Source organism: Galendromus occidentalis, unplaced genomic scaffold (assembly GCF_000255335.2).
Source record: "Galendromus occidentalis unplaced genomic scaffold, Mocc_1.1 scf7180000077515, whole genome shotgun sequence".
Classification (NCBI taxonomy): Eukaryota; Metazoa; Arthropoda; class Arachnida; order Mesostigmata; family Phytoseiidae; genus Galendromus; species Galendromus occidentalis.
Window position 1 is genome coordinate 693,319 of NW_003805503.1, and position 22,926 is coordinate 716,244.

General features: G+C 51.8%; 3 protein-coding genes across 3 annotated transcripts; 1 reads left to right on the forward strand and 2 right to left on the reverse strand.

The window, feature by feature from the left end:
• Positions 1–7,182: 7,182 nt before the first annotated feature.
• On the forward strand, positions 7,183–11,015 carry jing (AE binding protein 2 jing). The gene is made up of 6 exons (XM_003747284.2): positions 7,183–7,308; positions 7,800–8,340; positions 8,788–9,425; positions 9,530–9,633; positions 9,749–9,897; positions 10,092–11,015. The coding sequence occupies exons 1-6, from the start codon at positions 7,183–7,185 to the stop codon at positions 10,565–10,567; spliced, it is 2,034 nt and encodes a 677-aa protein (XP_003747332.2). The 3' UTR covers positions 10,568–11,015.
• An 825-nt stretch (positions 11,016–11,840) lies between these two features.
• Positions 11,841–17,889, reverse strand: LOC100898516 (neural proliferation differentiation and control protein 1). The gene is made up of 5 exons (XM_003747238.2): positions 17,689–17,889; positions 14,083–14,298; positions 13,731–13,965; positions 13,475–13,592; positions 11,841–13,310 (listed from the first exon to the last, which is right to left on the reverse strand). Exons 1-5 carry the CDS (start codon positions 17,777–17,779, stop codon positions 13,254–13,256), a joined length of 717 nt encoding a protein of 238 aa, XP_003747286.1. The 5' UTR covers positions 17,780–17,889; the 3' UTR covers positions 11,841–13,253.
• Positions 17,890–18,946: 1,057 nt separating this feature from the next.
• Positions 18,947–20,700, reverse strand: LOC114828422 (uncharacterized). Its single transcript, XM_029112558.1, has 2 exons — positions 19,319–20,700; positions 18,947–19,136 (listed from the first exon to the last, which is right to left on the reverse strand). Exons 1-2 carry the CDS (start codon positions 20,698–20,700, stop codon positions 18,947–18,949), a joined length of 1,572 nt encoding a protein of 523 aa, XP_028968391.1.
• Between the last annotated feature and the right edge of the window lie 2,226 nt (positions 20,701–22,926).

Here is a 22,926-nt window from a genome sequence, read left to right on the forward strand (position 1 = left end):
AACAGTTTGCCAACGTCATTCCCCGATTGTCCAGCCCGATATCGGTGAACTCGCGACGCTCAAATATATGCAGAATGTATACGAATAAATATAAACGATCGAATAGATACGATGATGGGTCACAAAATGTCGATGTTGTCGCCGACGCTCGAGACCGATGCAGGAGCATAGAAACCTTGCATGCATCCATTATTCTCTGCGGAATACATATACAGAAGATACCGCATAGATTTTGCAATAAAATTGGGGGAGGAGTTGTCTCCTTTTTGGTCCTACCTTCAGATCCGAGCGTTTCTGGAAATGTTCTCAGCATCCGATCATACTGAGCCGCCCTCTCACCTAAGACTAGGATCTGACTGAGTCGCGCTCGCGCAGCATTTGCCGACAATTAAAACCTCCATGCTCTGGAGACGAAGAGCCATTGTCAAAGACGCTCGATGTTCTTCCGGAGTAATGATTACAACGGAACTGACGCTGACGGGCGGTGTGTCCCGAAGTTCTGCGAGCTGTGAACGAGTATACGATAACTCGTGGGGGAATTCTTCAGGTACCGCTCAGGACAGTAATTATCTGAATGAAGAGCTGTCGACCCCGATGTTTCGAGAACTTCATTAAATGTTTCTCTCGCATTGAATAAAGACGTCTCTTTCACAGTGTTCTCATGCTAGGAGCGCAATTCGTTCGCTCGTTGTCGGAATAATTCTCATCATCCTGTGAGAGAATCGTCTTCTGGAAAGTCGGTGTTTCTTCGCCGTACGCCATGAGCTGCATTTCCGATGCAGTACGCAGTCACGCGTTTCTGTCACGGCCTTCCGATCTCTATCCCTCTCTGTTTGCGAGGACTTTTCACGAGAAAATACTGAGCGGAGCGTCCCGAGCAAGAAAATATCCGACCACTCTCAACGGAGAACTCATGGATAGAAGCAGGCGGGGAGGGCATGAGCTTCCCAAGTCTATCAAATCTTATTTTCGTACTCCATCATCATCATGAATGATGATCCGAAGATCAGGTACTACGATTTTCTATCAGGTTTCCATGGTGGGACGAGAGGAGAGAACGGCTGTCCTAGACTGCGTCCAGATCTCAAGCGATGGATTGTATTCAGGGCAGGGGATCCCTCGAGCAGCACAAGCCGAAAGTGGGGTTCTGCTCAGAAAATTTGAGCTGAATGAAAACTGATACGGCGCATTTTGTAAACCTCAGCCAATCTCCTGTTGTGTCATCAGAGACATTGACCTATAACGGTTGAATGACTGGATTCCCGAACACGCCTTTAGTTACTGGGTCGTAATTCGAGACGGCATTCGAGTAGCTTCGATCGAGAAGAATGTCGAGCTCCGTTTCTATTTTCAATGCAAACGGAATCGTGCAGGTTCTAGCGAGGGCTCCAGCTCCCCCTGCCTCGGAACATCGGCCAGGAAGCAATCGTCGTTCTTCAAGCGCTCCCGGTAATGGAGTTATCAACTCCTCACGAGCTCTTCTCGAATTCCGAAAACCAGTCTAGTCGAGCAGGGCTTCCATTGGGGCAAACTTCCGCATGCACGAAATCCCCAGGAAGAGAGGCATGAGCCCATTAGGATTTCATGGGGCAGTGCGGCGAAATCTTTTCCTACACTGCGACACACAATAAACTCAAGCAATCGATCGGACAACGATCCACCCTCCGGTGCAGCCTCTGTCATCGACTCCCCAATCTAATGAATCAGCGATCGTTGTGTCCAAGTACGCGAGGCCAGAATTTCCCCGGGGGCGATCAACGAAACACGAGGGCAATGATTCGTCGGGTGAGCGAGTTCATGTCATGCGAGGCTCTGAGATCCTATGAAAGGATTCCACTCAAAGGTGGAGAGGATGGCTCGATGCCAATATCCCGAATCGGAGCTCCATCGGCAGAGCGCCATGCTCTTCGCTCCGATTTCGGGGGTTCGAGCATTGGAATTTTTAACGGATGTTCTGGAGTACGGAGGAGAAGATCAGCCCAGACTCCGAGCTCCACCCATGTAGCCGGTAGAGTTCCCTTCCAACGAAACACGACGCAAGCTAGGAATCGCGTCGATTTTGTATGAGTTGACCGTTAGTTGCGCGAGTCATCACCATGCCGGGCATGCGAGTCCTTCACCAATGCTGCTGCTGCCTTCCTATGCCTCTCGAGCATGGCCGTTCACGAATACAATCATGCATCGCTGCCGTCGAAACCCGGCATTGCCTGCATTTCGTCGCCGCCGATCGATGGATTGCTCGGACCGGTCTCTATCGCGATCCTTTTGCCGTGCCGCGACTGACAGCGCGACGAGACGGTCAATCGAGTTCGGCCAGTCCGGGCCTCGGCTTCCCACACAATGGAGGCAGCGGCAGCAGATAGTGCGATCAAGTGAGTGGGAGAGAGCGGAGAGAGAAAAATGTAGTTCGCTGCGAGGCCCCGCACTCCCCCGGAGAGACTCGACCCGATAGGATCTGAAAGACGATGAAAAAAAGAGCTCTGCTGCTGCCAATGCTGTCGGTCGTTCTTCAGTCTGCGACTTGCATCTCGGCCGCTGGGTCTGACGTCGACCATGATAGTCGAGACGGCAGAGGGAGTTCCGTGACCTCCAGTTCCGGGCAATTCAGGAACAAGACGTGAGGAGCTACAGACGACGACGCCGAGACAAGACAAAAAAGAATGGAATACTGTTCATGGCCATTGAAGAGAGGAACGAGGAGAGACTCAGGTAGACGGCTCTGCTTCGTTCCTACGGTGGTCATCGTCGAAGACTCGCCAGTGGGCTTCGACGGCGACCAACACGGGCACGGATAGCGCGGATCGAACGCCGCGGCAGGGTGGAGGCGTGCTAATTCTGCTGTCGTTGCCTTCGATGTCGTCGTCGGTCGGCAGCTAGCAGCAGGCAAGAACACAGCCGAGAGAGGGGGGAAGAGAAAAACGACCACGAGATGAATCCGCAGAGCTGACGCTCGCTGCTGCTGCTGTGTACAAGCTAACAACGCGCAGACGGTCGCCGCTCGCCGCCGCTGTTTTCGGTCGTCGTTGCCGTCGTCTTCGACGAAGCAGCAGCAGCATCTACAACTAACAGTTGCCGTCGTCGTCGCCGCCAACCTTGCCGCCGCTGGTTTCACCGGTTGGTAGATTCCAACCGAGTTAAAACCATCTCAGCAGCAGCCGCAGCAGCAGTCAAGCATCAAGTAAGCGAGCGAGCGAGCGGCGAAGAACGGCGGAGGAGCTGACAGACGCTCGGACCGACGGATGGAAAGACAGACCGACGGGGAGGCAGCAGCAGCTAGTCGAGCGGGAGTAAGGAGGAGATGTTTTGGTGCCGCTGCCGTTGAGAGTGAGGCGAGGAGAGTTCGCTGCTGCTGCTGCGGCGGCTGCGAGAGCTGTTCGCTGACTGGATGAAAGACTGGCTGGCTGGCAAGCAAGCAGGCAAGCAGACAGGCACATAGGCATACATACACTCAGTCAGTCAGTCGGTCCGACAGTCAGTCAGCCAGGCAGGCAAGCAGACAGGCAAGCAGACTCACTAGTCGACTGCTGGCGTGGGGTAGCTCCGGTAGAAACGACGACAGGGAACGGTACAATTGTTTTCCCGATATAAAACGACACGGCTCCACGCTGAACGTGCTTGTCGGTCCTGTTCTCATGCGTGTGTGAATGTGTGTGCGTGCGTGCTTGTTTTTCTGTGCGTGTGCTCACAAACTCTAGTCGAACGAGAAAGTGGACGGGGAGCTCTTCTTCTCGTGGACGTTTTCCCGACAGACACCGCGATGAAGAGCCTCGGAAACTCGCGGAGACACTCCAACACAACACGAAGTACGCATCCAGGTATGTACAACACAATGTGACGACGGGAGGCGTTCGGCTTATGTTCCGAAAACAGAGACTTGATTGACACGAGCGAGCTCAGATACTCCCGAGCGGATGAGATTTCCCGAAACTTCGTCTGAATTGAAGTTTCGGCCTGTTGTGAGCATACCCACGCTCGAGGGTGGAAACGCGATCGATGCTTTCAGAAAGCTTCGATCGATAGCCCCCAAAAGCGAAAACCGCATATTCTTGCCATTGTTCGTTGAACCGAAGCGATAACGAGCCGAGCTGTTGATAACAGAATCGCTGTGTAGATTGTTGGGGGAGAAAAACTAATTTCTATCGTTCCGAGTTGAGACGTTCGACACTGGGGGATCTGGACAGAAACTTTCGGGACGTTGAGCTCCCCGCATGCATGTCCGCCGTGCCTTCTCATGTGCGTGAATCACATCCGGTGTCCTGCTTCGGAGGACCCGTCATACCGCGTAAGGAGCCCACATTCCAGAAGTTGCCCAAAACAGAAACTTCTCAGAATCGGAGCGATATTTTTTTATTTGTGAATCGGTTGAGCAATGAGAGCATCGTAAAAATAAAGCGACCTTAGTTCTGGTCCCGGGTGGGGTGGGAGTGCGTCCGAGACTCATTGCTCGGATCGCGGGTGTCTCGGAGGAGACGCCGACTATTGATCCTGTGGTCAGAAACATTCCCGGAAACACGGCACTCCAATGACGCTCACGAGAACCGCCTTTCCCCCATAAGGAGCAAGAGCGAATTTTATTAGACCCACGCAGACGGAGTGAGTTGTCTGTTGTTAAAGTCCAGGACGATGATGATGATGATGACTACGACCTTTTTGGAGGTTTCGGAGGGTCGGAACCCTGTCGCGAAGAATCCCTCGTTTAGCGCTGCTCGAGAAATGAGTCTTCTTCTGCGTTCGCCTGATTGCTCCAGCGCTGATCTGGCGGAGGGTAGCACCCCCAAGAGGCCCCGAACAGAGGCAGATTTCTTTGTGATTTTCTCGCTTGCTGGGCATGCCATCTTCTGCGGAGATACAGAAGCTCGTGTCGTTCGACGTACGCAAAAACTCGTTTCTCAGAAGACTTTAACAACTTTAAACAAATCGGCGGGAGACCGTGCTTTCGTCAGCGGTCAAGACAGCGGTCCGAGGAGCACCTCAGCCGAAAGGCGCGCTGTCGAACGCTAATTGACACGCATGATAATTGTCGCTGTTATCTATTGCGGGTGTCAAAATCCGGAATCACGCCCGACGTGGCGTACCGCGGGCACCGGGTGCGCAGTTGACGAGAACACGGCGTCGACGGTGCTCGTTCTTGCTGGAAAACCGTTGAGGCCGTTGCGCGATGGGATGACTGTTACTTCACGATCATGACCATCATCATCGTCGTCGTCGTCGTCGTCGTCATCATCATCGTGCTCGAATGATGACTCGCCAAAAAAGAATATATGAACGAAAGCGTTTTCTGTCACCAAGAAATTGGCTTGGATAGGTCACGCCATCGTCGCGCTTCCAGGAACTCCAATCCGACTCGATGTTTGATCATCAGAAGCAGCACACTCGTCACGAGGAAATGATTTAGAAATGCCCAGCTGGTTGGGCTAGATGTACAAATACCGCTCATCGCAAAACGAGAAAACCGCGGGGGAGACGCCGATCCGCTGAGTTGCCTGCGGATGAGTTCAGCTCTGCAGCGTTTGGATGGAGTGCTCGAGACGAGAAGGAGCTCTCCGAGCGTCTCAGTGAGCGACGAAAAATGCGAGGCCGGGATCAATCGCTGCGAAGCACAATGATGCCATAAAGTTCAAGAAGTTCCTTTTTTCCAATTGACAATCACCGTACCGTCCATCGGATACGTGTCGTTTGACGCCCCGTTCGAGATGTCATAGCTCATCGATTTCCGGGTCGAGACCGCTTTTTTCGACGGGGTTTCCGGTGCGTTTCCGTAAGCAGACCGAGCGAATGATGTCACACCCGAACTGATCGTATGACCGAACGGAGGGATCGCTGCAGAACCGACTCACTCAGAGGATTGCCGTGTAGTCTTGTTTGACACTGCGACACGAGGCAAGAGCACTCGCGGGAGCCTCTAGCGTGCCCTGCCTGCGAGGAAGATAAGTCACGCATCTGTGTCTCCTTCCAGGGCCTCTCTACCGAACGACCGAGTGAGCGATCAGTTGGTCGCCGCTCGGTTCGAGCTACGGCAGAGACGGCGCCCCACCATCACTTGACGACAGCCTGCGCGAAACCCACATTTAGAGAGGCATTGGGGTACCGAAGAATACGGATAGGGGCTCGGTCGGGGAGCTCCATAGCGTCTCGATGAGCCGACTGAAGAACTCCGAGTCCGGATCCTGGCTCTCGCACGGCTCGAATGACGAAGCTGAGCTAGCCGGTGACGACTCCGAAATTCAATGGTCATCGTTGACTGCAGCCTCCAATTGGCTTTGGGGAGCGCATTGGAGTCGTTAGCATGTGTCATAAGACACCTGTCAAGTTCTCCGCCTAAGCGCAGCTCATCAATCAATCCATTCTTCTATGAATCGAAATTATCGGCACATCGCAGCAGCTAGCCCATCTATTGATCGGACTGGGCGCGGATTGAATCGTTGAATTCTACACGTGATCATGGAACGCGGATTAATTTTCCAATGATTATGTCTCAGCGATCCATCGATAAAGCAGCCGAATTCGCGGCGGAGGACCGCCTGTTTCAGAAGCTGGCAAGGATATTGCGACCGAGTGACGGCGGCAAAGACAGAAAACGACCGCATCATGGAGCCGAACACGAATTGATCGAATCGAGCCCGCGAATCCAAAATTGTAAAGCCTGTCGGCGCGATCCGGGATGTCACAGACGATTCCGCTAATGCGGTCAACAAATCCGCGAAATCGTGCATGCGGACTCCGACGAGCCGCTTATTTGTCATGGGACGTACTTCCATTCCTGTGGTTCTCTGTGGCAGATCCACGTTCGATAACTCAAATAACAAGTACGAACTAGACATCGGCATCCCACAAATTTAGCCTGACATGATCCGGATAAGCGTCTTAGAGCAAGGAGATCGCTTTTTGTGAAGCACACTCTGAATGAATTGATTTTGTTCGTTGAGAGATGTGTGAGAGCATCCGATTCGGGGTAATCTGTATTCGACATTGGAGACGCATGTGTGCGTTGCGTGGTTTCGGGGATTTTTTTTGAGGCTACGCTACGGTCCCGCTCGACCCCGTGCATAGCCGAATACCCTCTAGGTTTGCGTTCTTCGTTAGTAAAGCCGAATAAGTTGATTGATCCTATATTCACATCTTTTTTTTCAGGGATGATCGACGCGCAGTAGGAACGGCAAACAATACGCTAGCCAACGGCAGATGGAAGTCGATGAGTGCCGGGGACACCTCGCGGATCAGCGAGTGCCGCCTTCGTCGGGAAATGACCCCTTTCACGACGATCACCACGAGGCTAGCCTCGACTCGGCGTATGAAGACAATTTTGATGTGAGTCCGGATTGCCAGACGGGCGGATGTCGCTCGCCGAAGTTGTGATTTCAGGGACGCTTGCAAAAATCGTCGCCGCTTTACACTTGTCGTCGTCGTTGCGGTCGGAGTGGTTGAGAGAGACGGCGCTGATAGCACCCCGTGGCTCGTCGAGCGTCACTATCCGACGCCCTAAAACACTCGGACCAGATGCGTCCGCTCGGAGTTCCTCGCACGCTTTCGAGTCGGATCGCGCAAATGCATATTCGCTTCTCTCATTATTTTCTAGATCCGATGCTGTGGAATCAATTCGAATTTTCAATAAGGCGTACCCTTGTTCTGCGGAGCAACACGGTAGCCAAGATGGGAGTTGAGAAGCCGTTGTTTTTGTCGAGGACGTGATGCCAGAAAATACTTGAGAACCTCCAAACACATCATTCCAGAGGAGTAGATAGCGGGAGCTTAGTCGAGCTCGCCCGAAATTTCCTAAGCGTCTTCAATTAATTTTCCAGTGCGGCGAGGAGGCGACGCAACGACGTCTTCTCATAACTCGAATTCTGAGTTCACCTCTGCTCTTCTGTGCTGCTGCTTCTTCGTCTTCGTCTCCGAAGCCGTCGAGCGAGCAAGCTCATTTGCAATCTCTGACTCCGCCCTCCGACGACGATACCGAGGACGCTCCAAATAGTCTGGAGATTAGCACAACCGAAACCGAAGAGTATGATTGTCCTTCCCTCAACGGAAGCACTCTCGAACACCGGCCCTGCTCGCTTGATTCACTTGTGGAAGACGCAGCGTATCGACCGCCTGCTGATGACGATGACGATAAGCGGGGGGCCGGTGACGAGACTCGATTTATGAGAATTCTGAGGAGACCGAGGAAGCCGCGCAGCAACAATAGCGACGAAGCCCCATCGAAAACCTCACTCGGAGTCGATGATCAATCTCTGCATATTTCTGTCACGAAAGTTCTCGACGATATCATCGAGAGGATTTCTGCCATCAGCGGCTACGTGGCGGAGAATGCCTCTCAAGACACCGACTCGATCGAAGGCGGTGAGTATTGTATCTTCCGTGCTCTGAGGAACTCCCGATCTGACTGAGTAGGGGAATGACGAACAAGTGATAGCTCTTTTGAGACGAATGTTGGGATTCTCTGTTCCCCGGGCGGGGATCGGGATTCCTCTCTTCCATACGAGAGATTATTGGACAGAGTTCCAGATCAGAATTTTTATTGTCGAGTCGCGACGAGGTTTCCGCTACGTAGGCTCCTGGTGTTGCAAGTTGCAGGCCGATCGATTATTATAGAGGAAACCTCGTTCGCAATTAGTTTATCGTAGGAGACTGCGTTACAGAGAGGCATTTCACGGGACACAGCTGCGGATTCTCAATTTCGCTTCCTGGCGGGGAGTTATTACGCATGGTGAATGATTCCGAGCGTGGGAGAACCACATTTGGATGCGACGTAGTGCCGTTTTCAAGTTATTCTTCCTTCGTTTCCAGAGTGTGACACGCTGTCGGCCTCCGATGTGCCCTGCCTACCGTGGCGAACTAGTCGTCCCATGTCCGGGCGTTCGATCTCGACGGATTCCGGTTTCTCATCTGTCGACGATTCAAGACTCAGCCAGTCGAGCTCGGAGTATGCCGCCTCGCCGGCCACAACCGCTACGACCGATTCTTCGGATGAAGCTCAGGTTCTAGAGAGGAGCCGTCGTAGATCTCTTCGGCGCGACGCCGAACCCCCGCTCAAAGTGTTACGAGTAACAGATACTGCCAAGCAATGTGCCACGATAACCACGAGCCGTGACTCGGTTGTGGATTGCGTTAAAGCAGCCAGCCAAACCGAGATCAGCAACAGCGGTAGCAACGACAACAACCAGAGTCCACTGGTATCACTCACTGCCCCTAGCGCAAATAGGGCTCCGGCCTTAGGCTTTTTACAATCCAAGTCGGTCTCCCCGTTTGCCAAGCCTCCGACAGCCGCGGTTTCTTCCGCCGCTGTCAAAGAAGTACCCTGCCGATGGAAAGATTGCGTTTTCGTCACCTCGAAGGACAACGACCTAGCTGATCATATCGCCGATGCGCATGTAGGTCCTCAAGCCGATAGTGGATCATTCGTTTGTCTCTGGGATTCCTGCAAGGTAAGCTTGCTTCCACTATACCGGCGGTGGTTGCTCCAGAAAATCGTATCGGGTAATGAATGGGAGGAAAACCCAGTACGGAGCAATTCGTTTCATCCTTACAGGTATACAATGTCCCGTCTACGTGTAAACACTGGCTAGAACAGCACGTTGTCAAACATTCCCGGAGCAAACCGTTGAAATGTATTGTTGACGGATGCCTGCAAAGGTGAGAATTGCTCTCTTTCCGAATTTAGCCCATTCTTCAATCGTGTCAGATCTCGATTCCTGGGTCACGGTGTGTTTCCCGCGGCTGAACGCGCATCCGAATATGTATCTTCCAGATTCTCAACGAAACCTCTCCTCGAGGCTCATGTGAACTCCCATTTCGAGAAAAACTCCAAACTCAAGAATGAAGCATCGCTCAAAAGTCATCAACTACTCAAACTCGCCAAGAGAAAACGTTTGCTGCGACAAAACAGCAAAATGCAAGGTAGGTTCGCGAGCGCTCGTTCGGGGACTCTGTAGATAATCTCACAATCAGAGTCGACGCTCGGGAATCGCGCGGGAACTCCCGTGAGAGGATTGCGAGGCAGTTCCGAAATCCTCTGAAACTCGCTAGTTCGCCGCCGAATTGCTATGGATCCCGATGCATCCCTTGATCTAAGTATTGTCGCTTCGTTGCAGCTGGTCGTAAGTACGACTTCTTCGACGCCTGCGCCATGCACCACATTAAGGAAAGCCTGCTCCACTTAGCTGAGACCGAGCAGGCACACTCCCGCAATTCAGGACCCTCCCTCCCGCAAAGCCCGCCCGCTTCCGCATGTTCCCAAAAACTTGAAACCGCTACCAAACAAGCCAATTTCACGAATTCCTCGCTTAGAAGAAGTGGTCGAAGAAAGGTCGCACTTACGGATAAGCTCCATGATGCGTCTATAGCGGCTGAAGTGACCGCTGCCACCCATACCACCCCTGCCATGTTGACTACCACTGCCGTTGCGGTACATGAATCTTCGGACAGCGGACGCAGCTCGCTCCCACCGGAGAAAACGGTCCTTGATTCGTATGTCAGAGCTTGGAGAACAACTCGTTCCGGGGAGAAACAAATGCTGATCTCTTATTACAAACCTCAGCTGGAAGAAGAAACCGAAGCTTCGGCCTGAGCTGGGATCACAACAATAGGATGACGCAGACACAGAGACAAACTTTATACTTAACTTATATAAGTATACACTTACATACATTATACACATAGTTTATGGAATTGACAGAAAGACCGACATGCAGAGAATGGCCGTCGGAGCCTAACCGGGAGGCTTATTGCGACTCACGTTGCGACCGTGTACTACCTGTAATTATTATGAGTGATTTTGGGTCGGTATAGACAGGGATGAACGATTCGTAGTGGGACGAGACCTTGCAGTCGGGACCCGGGGAGGGACTGTGAAAAGTAGATACGAGAAAGACGGATGCATCAATTATTCTATATCGATCTCGAAATGTGTTTTCTCTGCATAGCGAGAGCGTTGAGAGAAGCATCAGAGAAGTAACAGCAGCAGCAGACGTGTATGAACCGCTGAACGTGAAAATAAAAAAGCATTTAATTAGATTGAAATTATATACTGGCCTGTTTTTAGATATTGATAGACACTTATTGATATACCAGCCGTGCGGGCGCTTCGCGCCAATCTTTATCTTGCTGTATATACAGGCATTCATAGGAATCTCCACGCGAGAGACTTTGGCGCATGACTTTGGAGTAATATACTTCTGCAATCTGTGTTGCCGTTGGATTAGCTCGAGTTCGTCGCTGTTCAGAAACATTAGCTTATCCTGCGGCTTGTGTTTCTTCGGCTGAGCGATTTTCTCTATATCTTCGAATTCTGTAGCTTTCTAGCTGTCGCCGCCACTGATTACCACGAGAGATCTTTCTCGATTTCGGCATGACGTATGCGAGAACTAATTTCACGAACAGCTCATGAGTACTCCTACCCTGACAGCGGGATGGTATGTGAAAGTGTTGACATCGTTCTCCGAAAAAATAAATCATCCCTGCTAAATGAAAACCTGTAGGGGGCATAGCACATCGTTCTTGAGCAATCTCGCTTCTGATCATGAGTCAGAAGCCAATCTCGTTCGCAGCCAATGAGACGACGATGTATCTGTTTTTCGAGGTTTACCGAAGAACGGCGCATCGAAACGGAAGCAAACTGACGGCGATTATGGTCGATGAGTGTCCTCATTGGTCGGAATTGTCAAATCCTCGACATCGAATCGAGGACGCTAGCAGTAGAGCGTACTGACGGACGGAGATAGCTGCTCTATTATATAGGGGGGGATGTCCGAGAGCCGAGAGCGCTAAGAGCTCATTTAATGTCTCGAGAGAAGATTTTCCGAGCTGGAATCGGGCAATGGAAGAGGCTTGACTTATGAAGTGAACGTAATATCGATTTTATTGAATATATCAGTACCTTAACACAAGGAACCAGGAAAGAAGTGCTTCATAGATTTCGTTTGTATATAAGCTCAATTTTTACATCAACCGAGAGAACCGAAGTGCTTGCTAAACAGTTTTCATGGGAACGATTTCAGATAGGCGGTCTGCGCCATTAGAATTTGATATGGAAGGTGTCGAGAGTGCTCTCGACAGCCTAGAGGTAACAAAGTGAGGTGACTGCGATCGATGTCTAGCTAAATACGAAGTCACAAAGCTCTTAAGTCCGGTCGGTCAGCTAAGGATTTCCGCCTATCACTGCGCTCCGCACGCTCATCTTCATCTCGGGCGCCGGACTTTCCGGAAAGGCGCGCACTTGGTGACCTCGGGTGGTTTCCTCATCCTCGGCGAGACCTTCAACCGAATTTCATAAACCAACTAAGATCATGCCTTCATCGATATCAATCGAGCCTCAGGGAGAAGCTCATCGACGATAGGCACTGCAGAAAATCGAAGAGATTTTCGCCTAAAACGGAATGTCAATACGTTTGGAACCAAGACAGTCAGTTTCATCACAGAGGACTCGTCGGTATTGGGCTTTAGGTGTGGAAGTGAGCTTACTTCTCGCCTCCCCATTCCGATGGGTGAGAAGTCCTGGCTCGGAAATCATGAGCAGGTCGTTTGATGGAACGTAAAAGAAAAAATCGAAGAGATTTGTTCTCAAGGATTGGTCGGCGAACACAGCTATACGTAGATACAATGATAGACTCGTTCACGTCGGCGGCATCGACGTATGCTTCGTGAAACGATTATCCAGCTCCGAGAAGATTGCCATTCTGCTCAATACCCGCGTCGATCTCAGCCGAGACCAAAAAACTGACCGCAACAGAATCCCAACAAATCGCGGTTCCTTGAACTTCCTCGTTGATAGTCCCCGTGGAACTCCCCGCAAATTAGTCAAATCGAGTTCCTACACTACTCTGCAGAAATGGTCCATTTCCCCTTCATTGCTCCATTGTGTATTGTTGTTCGTAACATTCAGGTTGTTGTCTCCGTCGTTGTTATTTAGGCTGTAGATTCATTTCGGGGGCTCTGATCGCCGGGGGCTCTGGGATCTTGATGCTTGTCTGACAGAATTATTGATGGGCGTAACTTCGGGGCAGGTAGATACTGCTCATACTGCTCTCCATGTCTTACATATCCTATTGGCTCAGTCGCGTACCACCCCTGATTTCAGCTGATTTCCAACGATTATTATCTTCGCTTTATATTTTGCTAAACTTCATGCTTATTCAACAAGGTCTCGAGGGAGGCTTGTTGAGTCCCTCGATACCTTCCGTCTCCCCGAAGGGAATCGAGAGGAGTGGTTTGATCTCCGGTGAGGGATTCTCTCGAAACTCCGGTTTCCGGGTGCTTTACTTGGAGGCTTTCCTTTCGTTGAACATGGGGTTCCGAACCTCCATTTGACCGCCCTGGGAAAAGAAGGAAAAACATTCTAGTCATCCGTCATCATCCAAGGACTCCCAGCGAGGACATGCGGCGCTCCACGAACAATAGAGAGCTACGAAAATAACCCTCGAGTGGATAGTCATGGGAGAGGACGCAGGGAGTAGCACGAATCGGATTAGACACTCACTGGGGCTAGTCCTGGACATTCGTACACGGTATAGTCTTTATCTTCGTCGTCGCTCTCGCCCTCCGAGTGCGAGCCTCGACGATTCGCTGGGGATGGGATGACGGCCGCCTGCTGGTTCCTGATCAATCGGAAAAATGAAAATCAGATCTTAACTCCGTTCCGAAGCTTGCTTTGCGTCATTTCGGCATGACATGCTCCGGCCGCATATCGTTGATAAGCGTCGATAACAAGGCATGGGAAGCTTCACCATACGCACTTCTCAACGGCAATCATTTGCTGCTTCTGGTGTTGGAAATGATACATTTGGGCGCTCTGGGCCAGTTTCCGATCTGCCGGAGGAGAACCCATGGCGTTTTTGACAGGTCCGGTCACCCCGTAGGCTGGGTAGTCGACGTCCTGCGTCATCTGTTGGTTCTGGTGAACTCGGTACACGCAATAGCCCGTCGAGACGATAAGGAAAGTTGCGATGGTACTGCATCCGGCTACAAGAACTGAGATGGAGAAGAGAATCAGATCAGAGCGCGAAGCATTCCTGGATCTTGCGACTCTCTCGCAGGATCACGCGATAGGGGTTCTCGCGTGTGCGCTTACTCTCTTTCTGTACTCACTTATGAACTTGAAGTCGCCGGAATCGTCGGATCGTATTATCACCTCCTCCTTCGCGTGCTGAAGAGGCAGCGGTTGCGGAATGCTCTCAGCTTCGGTAGCGACTTCTTCCTTCTTGGGGATCACCGGCTGCTTCGGCGGTAGAAGATACCGCGGATAGTGCTCTGCTGTCAGTCGATAGTCCGGACTGCTCGGGTCGTCGGCTGGGTCCTTGAAATCTGAGGGATGAGGGAGGATTATCGTATGGATAAATCCGGACTACTCCCACGAATTGAGGAAGTGAAGACTTAGGCGAGGATGATTGGGGAGGACTGCGTCGAGGGCTCTCGATTCGGCGTGAAGAAGCTCAGATCGAATTCCCCAACCGTCGCCAGCATGAGCCGGATTCGAGGTCCCGGTATAGCGAGGGGGTTTCGCGTCCAGAGAAGCCCTCCTCCTGAACTTAATGAGCGATTGCGTCCCGTAGATCGAATTATTAAGTATCCACATTCTGCGAGGGCCAACGTTTCACTTTTCGGGACCAGACGACGAGGCTCGGATACATCTGGATGATAACTAACATCCAGACCCTCTGCGAGCTGGATCTCAAAGCCTGCCCAAAATTTTAAGGCATCGGCGCCTTGGTATTGTCTCCAGGGACGGATTTTGTGGGGAGGCACCGAGTCGGATCAAGATCGACATTCTCCGTCGCTGGCGGGAATAGAACCCCAGGAAACCCGAGCGGGAATCTCGGAAAAAAAGCCGTTGGACGCGGGAAATCCAAGCAGTCGATCTCGGAAGGCTCCGAATGACCCCTTGGACTCGACTAGCGTTGAGGAGGATTACCAAGGACTGAAGTCTGATCTAACTCGAGTAAGGAAGTGACGATCGAATTTCGGATGAGTTGCGTCGGAGGCCTTGACTGCTCGTCTGAATGCCGGTGTCCAGACGAGGATGGAGGCATTTTGATGGTCTCTTCAAGAGCGGGCCATAATCTCCGATCACCGCCGGACTACCTCCATCTACCACAGCAACCTTGTTACTTCGGAGGCCGAGTTCAGACACCCTCCCATTCCTGCCTCTCATTGCGGACCACCAGGCTAGTGCGCTGCGGAAGCCCCTTTTCCTCCGTTATCTGTCTTCATTCTGCCATAAATGGTGCATCAGGCCCCTTCGTGCTGTTCGCTCCTTGCAGCTTTGTGTGTAAGCAAATGCAAGTCCCCTGAGCTCATCCAAGACGCGGAACCTGTGAGATTTGAGCGACGCATCGTCTGAACCGCGCTCGCAGAGAAACTCCCCTCTGAATAAGATAGAGAATCGCAGTCACGCTAGCAGCGCGGCATAGATTACTATGCAGTCTGAACGCGCACGATGGCTCCTTAGTGGTCATCGTTATCTTAACGTCGAACCATCAGGTACGACGTGACGTTTGAGCACGTTGAAGTCCTCAATTTATGCTGCAGTGACGTAACCCTTAGCTATTCGGACTCGACCATTTCCTCTCAGGAGCTTCGTTCACTGCCAGATAGAAGCGTCGCAAAAGTTCTCGGGCCTGCGACATCTCGTTCTATTCCTCGCCTCTGACGCTCCTTGATCTTGCTTGCGAGCTTGTCGTCGAGCGAACGTCCCATTAAGCTTGAGTTGGAGCAGAGCGCTGACTGTGCAGAATGTCAATCCGGTTGACGTCAGCTCCCTTATTGTTGGCACGTGAATGCTGGATGCTGTCGGAGTCAATCTTGGCGTTTCCGCCCCTTGACGGTTCTAGACCGAGTGCCGACACTTTCTATGTGGAAGCGCCCGATGGGGTCCCCGGAGGAAAAGAGCTTTACTTCAACACAAATCGAAGCGACTCGCACGAAACTGCCTTGGACCTCTTTCTCTGTTCAGGAGCTCTCTCGCATAACACGGAAGTGTCGAAGCGAATCGAGAGAGTGTGCTTCTCTCCGTGAAAGTCCGACAGGTTCTCGCAATACCGTACCCTGGAGTTTTCGGAGAGGTCAAAAAAACTCAAGCTAGCGGCTGGATGGCAGGTATTTCGAAAAACTCGGTCTCGACAATCGATCTCCATCGACGTCTGTTACGCTCACCGAGAATTTCCGATCATTGTCCCCGTGAATCTGGAATCTGATTTAGAAAGCTTTCGCTCAGAGCGCGGACAACGCTTCCCATCCGCGAGCTCACAATCGACATCAGAATCTCGGATTTTGAAAATACCTCGGCTATTGACATCTCCGTCAGCGATCGAGGCGGCTGCAAGAGAGCCTACCCGCATGTCACCGAGAAATTCGCTCGCGCGGCAAATCTCAAGCGCCGCGATCGAAAAGGATTCGGCTCGAGCGAAACTTGAGCTCTCCGCGGAATCAGTCGTCGAAGCAAATATATTCATCTGAAAATGATCCAATTCAGCTCCGGAACCTAGCCTGGGAGCTTCCACTTAGATAGCTTTCGTAGCACTACTTCCATTGGGGGTTGAAGGTGGGTGAATTCTTTTTTGAGATCTGCTGGAGGACTCGATTAAAAAACAGTCTCAGCAAGGCAGCTCACTCGCTTAGTGAGGATGACGAACGAGATTTCACCTGGCCTCTACAGGAGTTTTGCATTACGCCGACTCCGGAGGAGCTGCTCAACGTAAAACTTTCCGTGGCTCCCGCAGCTTTTGTCTACGACTGGCACACAGGCCGGCACTTCCAGTCATGTGACGAAGCACTATGGACTTCATCAGTTCAGATCTGCTGAGAGCTGATAGAATCCAGAACCCCTAGACGAGGATTGTGTAAGCTTCGCAATCGCGTCTTGAGCGGTCTCATCAGAAGCGTGCTTTGCGTTTATCGGCGTGTTCTGCGCCGACGAGAGTTTAGCGCACGCGAACCGATTTCAAGAGCCGTGCTCGAACGAAGAGAATGAGCGATACTCTAATGCGCCGCCTCCCGCATGGAAATCAGACCTGGAAATCTAAATCGGCTATTCTCGCTGCATCATGTCCCGATCGAGCGAGAGCTGTACCTCAGAGCCTAGTCTGGAGTGATTTCCGGAGGCTCGGCTGATGAGCTTGATGGAGCAGGAATCAAAGATCGTGGGACCCTCTCAAAGTCGAAGAGGTGCGTCAAATGTCCTAAAAATCGAGTCAACTCTAGTTCTCTACGCCCCGAAATGTTCCGATCCAGAAAACCGGACGGGAATCTGCAGAATGACAACAAATGTGACCTCCCCTGAACGACATTAACAGTTACGCCGCGAATGGCACCTCACGAATTATAGATCCCATGCTAGGACACTCTTGCGAACTTCGTCGAATCTCTGAGCACGGATCCGTGAGGTGATGCTATCAAGGTAGATCTAGAAGTCCGCCGGCGGGTTGTCAAGCGCGACACAGTCCGCCCCCGGCATCGCCGGAGCTTTTTCGCTTTGAGTTCGCTCCTATGAATCTACAGGACTCCTCCAGTCGACGGATAACTGACAAGACAGCTCCTTGAAGTGCAGAAAAACTCATTCTTCCCTTTGACAATCGCTCCACTAGCCCTGCGGAAACGTTCCGTCGGAGCGGATATTTTTATCCGGAACAGGGCCTACGCTAGAGGTAGTGATTACTTGATCGCTCTGGAGCATGTGGTTGCGTACTCGGCACATACCTTTTGCTATACCTTGTTGACTGCTAGGCCGCGCGTGGCTGAGCACAAGGAGGAGGGCCAAGGGCCACAACATAGACCCAGGAGGGGCCATGCTCACGTGAATTTGAACCAGTTGAACGAAATTTCTTCAGCGACGGAGCTACATATGGAGACGGCGTTGTAACGGAAAGCAATCAACGCTAGAGTCTGTCGACAGACGCCATCTTGCTCCAGCTGGACTGTGAGAGTCAGATGAGAAATAGGAGCGCGAGGGATACATTTCAGCCTGAACGCGCTCAAGTGACAGCTTTCGTAGTTGGGTGTCTGTCAGCGCTCCGTAGTGCGGTATCCAATGCCGACTCCGTAACGATTATACGGACCGAGGAAAATCGACAAGCTGCGAAATATTCGTATACGAGCTTTCCGATACAGGAAGAGGTTTCCCCGGAGATATTCATTCCCTTCCTCGGGGTGTGAAGGGATGTTTGCTCCTGATAGAACATCCCGAGGCTAATCAGAGCATGCATACGATGCAATGGGGTCTGCTGAGCATCTATCCAAGGGAAATGAAGGTATCTCGATACTCTCAGACTGTAAGTTTGGGCTCGAATTCAGTACTCCCCAGGTCACCTTGGCCTTCCCTCCTCCTCTCAGGCTCTCGCCCTAAAGACCACCAGAGTTCGGGTGTCATGCTTAGCGACAGGCTTGCGCAAGATCTCACGTCGAGCTGCGCATGTACGTCATCCACCCCCGACGACCACACTGATGGCTTCCAAGGCCAGGTCCGGCCCACATATGGAGTGGAACGATTGCCGAAATTCAATACATATTGAGCTTTGGTTCCGTACACTAACTTCTCAATTGTCGGGGTGAAAATCGGTGGCGACAGAGTAGCGTCACATCAATCATTCTCTGGGGGTTTATTCTCTGTCCGACACGCAATTCGCTCTTGTGTACGAGAATTGAATGAATGCACGCGGTGAAGACGGTTGATTGTGTTAGACAACACCGAGGTGCTGCGACAACGAAACAGGCGTGTCTTGCGAAATAATAGAGTTGTCTATTCCCGGCTGTTTCGTCTCTGGGGATATATGTATATTTACATAACCATTCAATAGTTTCGTTTACATCGACTGCTGTACAGTGTGATAGATGAACACGAGCTCCCTGGAGGCGTGGAGGTGCACTGCTTCGCGCTAACGTGCTTGGAAAGTGTGCCGGGATTCGCCGATGAGCTGCCAGGAGACGAGTCGAAATTCCCTGCATAGTACGGAACTTTTCACCGTCCGCGACCCCGGCTGCCTCTTGTGGCTCCTCCGCGACCTCCACGGCCGCGGCCCCGAGTCGGTACTGGTTTCGGGGCTGTAGGCATGTATCCGGGAGGTAAGGGCTTCGGCTTGGCTTCCTCGATTCTTCTCAATCGTTCTTCCTCGGCTAGACGACGTGCTTCCGCTTCGGCTTCCTGCCGCCTGTAGGAGAGAAGAAATGAAACGGAATGTTTGCTGTTTCGATTTTTTCGTCCACCCTTAGAGATACTTATTTCAATTTCTAAACCCATATCCTTCAGTTCATCGATCTTCGTATTTTGCGACCGAAATCAGTGGAGTTCAGCAGAGCAAACACAGGGGAAACTCCTGAGCTCCTGTCTTACTTTTTCATCTCGATCGCTCTTCGGAACAGCCAATTCATGAAGATCTCCTTCAGTACGATGCATATCCATATGAGCAACATTGTGCCGAAAACAATGAAAACCATAGCTCCCTCTGTCACGGGAAGGATCCATTCACATGTCGGAGGATACATGTCGTATTCGCCGTTATCCAGACAGCTGATCATTTCAGGCCCGACCATAGTGAAACCTTTCCAACAGCGGTAAGTGACGTTCACGCCCACAGGATATTCAGGCACGAAGCCCGTCCTGAGAGTCTTGTCCCAGATTGCGTGTACCTTGTCCTGCTTGGCCGCCGTCGCGACGTAGGGTACCCCGCAGTGGATCGGAGCGGATTTGCATAGCACTTGAAGCTCCTGATGGGCTTTTTCGGTTTCGATTTTGCCAACCTTCTCCATCGTGTCGGCATCCGTGTCCAGTTTGAATGTGGCACACGTTCTGTTATCGACAGGACACTTGAAAAAGACCTCGATCTCCTCTTTCTTCACGTAGGCAAGAAAGGTATGGACGAAGTATTTTAGGTTAGGCTTCTTCAGCACCTCTTCGCGGGTGAGCTGCTCGGCATAGATGCTTTGGCACATGAGAGCCGAATTGTTCGAATTGAATCGTTTGGTGTTCAAGTAGAAACACTGGTTGTCCATCGTGGAAATGATGATGTCTTTGTTATTCGGGTTGTAACAAAGTTTGGGGGGCATCGTATCGGGAGACAGTACGGCGATGGTGCAGATGTCGACCGTGACCGCGGCCACGGACGTTTCGACCAAGCGAAGATTGACCACGGTTCCGTTGCCGTTGCACACAAGCTGGAAGCTGTTCCTCGACATCGGCACGGGCACCGTGACAGAGGAACACATTATACGTCCCGCGTCAGGATCGTCCTCCGTTGGAGTTTCCATCCAGGCCTCCATCTCGATTTTTCCCTGACCGACGACTTCGCCCGGAGCCAGAGTTTCGGGCGTTTGTCGAAAGCGAACCTCTAGATTGGTCACCAGCGCACTCTCTAACAACGTCACATTCCAGATGTATTCAGTTGGCCCGATACTCTGGCAGTAGTCTTTGTCGAATGACTTCAGAATCTCAGCCGAGCCGTCTCGATTGTGTTGGATCTTCAGGTCGTTCTTCACGGCAACGAGATTGTTCAAGCACTGCGGAACCTCCGGAGGTTCCCATCGATCGGCGGTCGTGCACAATCGACGGGATTCGCCGAATAGCACATGGCCTTCATCGCACTCGTATTCGATGTATTCATGCCGAGGGAATCGGTGCCAAGAGGCGTTGCGGAGCCGACCGAATTTCGGGGAGCCTGGATGGGGACAAGACGCCTCCAGCAGCTGAACCAGCAGGCATAACACGAGCAGCTGCATTTCACCAGGCTCTGCAGAGCCCTAAGGGCCGCGACAACTCCCCGACCACCACTAGCGTCAGGGCTGAGACCACGGCCAGCATCGCGGCTTCGAAAGAGAGAAGAGTTCAAAGCTGGCCAATGCTGAAACAGAGTGGAGGTCTGCGGAGAATCGTTGTTGTCCTCCAGGCATGCGCAGCTGCCGGTGAAGAACAGAGAGCAGCTACGTCGCTTTGTTTTGATTCGCTCGAAAGACGACGATTCTGGCTACTGACCTCCACAGTCGCGTCATCGGGAACGAGGCATTGGAAATCGAGGGAGATCCTCGATGACTCAGAGAACGGATGCGAGTCAAAGCTCCGGAGAGCTCGGCAGCGGCCCCTCTTCTATGGGTATCAGTCAACATCCGCCTTCGCCGAAATCTTTGCTGAAGCCGGGGTATGGAACCCCGAATTTTATCATCTTTATATGACATCAGGGCAGTCGTCATCGGAGGCATTCTCATTAGCCTTATACTCCGTTGACGGTTCTACGGTGTAGATTCGGATTTTGGAGTCATGTTTCCACCGAAGATGCGGTCGGAATTATGTAGAAGTATATTGATTGAAATCAATGCAGAGTTTCCGCCCTATACTTTTGGTGACATTTCCGGCCTCGGAGCGCTGATTCCATTAGTCCAGAGCGGTCTTACTCAAGCAGGGGTACGCGAACCCCCACGGGTACGCGAGACCATTGGAGGATTTTCCGGCGAAGTATGATGAATACACGGGTCGATCGGTAGGACTAGGTCTCATATGGAAGTCGCTGTTGCGGGGTCGCGAATCGCAGACTCGCTACGGAAATCCACTTCAATTGAGACCATCACATACACCTAAGGGGTATTTCATGAACAGACCCGGAACTCGGCTTCGCGCACGATCTTCGGAAATCAACCATAGGTAGAATGATTCCTCAGATAGCTCACACTACTTCAATTCAGTCGTTGAGGGTCGAGGATCGTCACGAGGACCGAGATCACAACAGAGTAGCACCTCGGAAGAGCTCATATCGGGAGGTCTCTCACCCGTGGATGGGGCTCGACGAATCAAAGAAGGTCACCATGGGTATCACACAGCGCCGAACGATCGACCTCGATCTATCTTCATGCTCCCCATGTGATCGGAGGACCTCATCGAATACGCATTCTGCGCACATTCCGTGTCTCATCTTGCACATAGATCCTAGCCGGACGGGAGTGATTGAGATTGTTTCTAAAGAGCCTGTCGTCACGCGGCGCCCACTGAAAAGTGAGTCAGACCTCTCTCGGGAGTGAAACTCACGACAGAGAGGAGACCGTTCGTGAAGCCGATTGATGTGGTCATCCGCAAGTAATACGTTTCCGGGGAGACACTGTGTATTCCGACACAACCAACAGGGATGTATTCCGCAGTCCTAAAGTGCAGCTCCAGCAGTGCTGAACCCGAATCGTCAACCATCGGAAGTGGATGTCGCAATCTATACGCCGCCCGTTTCCTGTCGCGTACTCGACTGATGCCGTCATGAAGTAATTCCGATTGCCTGATTATTTAATGCAAATGCTATCTGTATAGGCTCGTCGTCGAGGGAAATAAAATTGCTATCCCGGTCGTCGAGATTAGGACTGGGCATCTCCGACAAGACGAAAAGGGAGTCTCCGGATGATCTGCCTAGCGTGATTTTTTCATCAATCCTGCTCTGACTCGATACGTACGCGATGAATCTTTCACGGCACCGTGGACTCTCGACGAGGTTCATGGAGGCATCGATGATTCCTCCCCTGGAGATTGGTCGAATGAAAGATCCCTGCCAGCTCCGGCAACGTGCCGTAAGCCGCGATTCTCAGCCGCAGCCACCCTAGATATGTCCATGAAGAGCATCGCCAGCATTGAATTCTTCGGGGAGAACTGGGGAATCAGAAGGGCCACGAGAATAGTGGTACATCCGAATCCATAACGGACCTATCGAAGCCCCTCAACGAGAGGCCCGTAATCGGAATCATTGTCGTCTCGCATTCAATGCCCTGTGATCGGGGAGGAAGTTATGTATCGAACGACAATTCTTTCGGGAGTACGAGAGCATCTTTGCCAGCTACATGTGAGTACGAATGTGCACGATACTCTTTCGCATGACGGACCTCCGAGACGAATGAGCCTCTAAACGCGCTGTTGCTTCTTCCCCGGGAATGAACTCTGGGAGAAGAAGTTTGCTGAGGACTCGAAGGAGACCTGAA

Bases quoted from the DNA above. Each gene is read 5' to 3' on its own strand.
- LOC114828422 (XM_029112558.1), bottom strand. From the start codon at position 20,700: ATGCAGCTGCTCGTGTTATGCCTGCTGGTTCAGCTGCTGGAGGCGTCT. The intron at 19,137-19,318 runs GTAAGACAGGAG...TCTCTCCTACAG, and splicing joins AGAGCGATCGAGATGAAAAA to GCGGCAGGAAGCCGAAGCGG.
- jing (XM_003747284.2), top strand. From the start codon at position 7,183: ATGGAAGTCGATGAGTGCCGGGGACACCTCGCGGATCAGCGAGTGCCG. The intron at 7,309-7,799 runs GTGAGTCCGGAT...TTAATTTTCCAG, and splicing joins CGTATGAAGACAATTTTGAT to TGCGGCGAGGAGGCGACGCA. The intron at 9,634-9,748 runs GTGAGAATTGCT...TGTATCTTCCAG, and splicing joins GTTGACGGATGCCTGCAAAG to ATTCTCAACGAAACCTCTCC.
- LOC100898516 (XM_003747238.2), bottom strand. From the start codon at position 17,779: ATGGCCCCTCCTGGGTCTATGTTGTGGCCCTTGGCCCTCCTCCTTGTG. The intron at 14,299-17,688 runs GTATGTGCCGAG...CTCATCCCTCAG, and splicing joins TCAACAAGGTATAGCAAAAG to ATTTCAAGGACCCAGCCGAC. The intron at 13,593-13,730 runs GTGCGTATGGTG...CCGATTGATCAG, and splicing joins CAAATGATTGCCGTTGAGAA to GAACCAGCAGGCGGCCGTCA.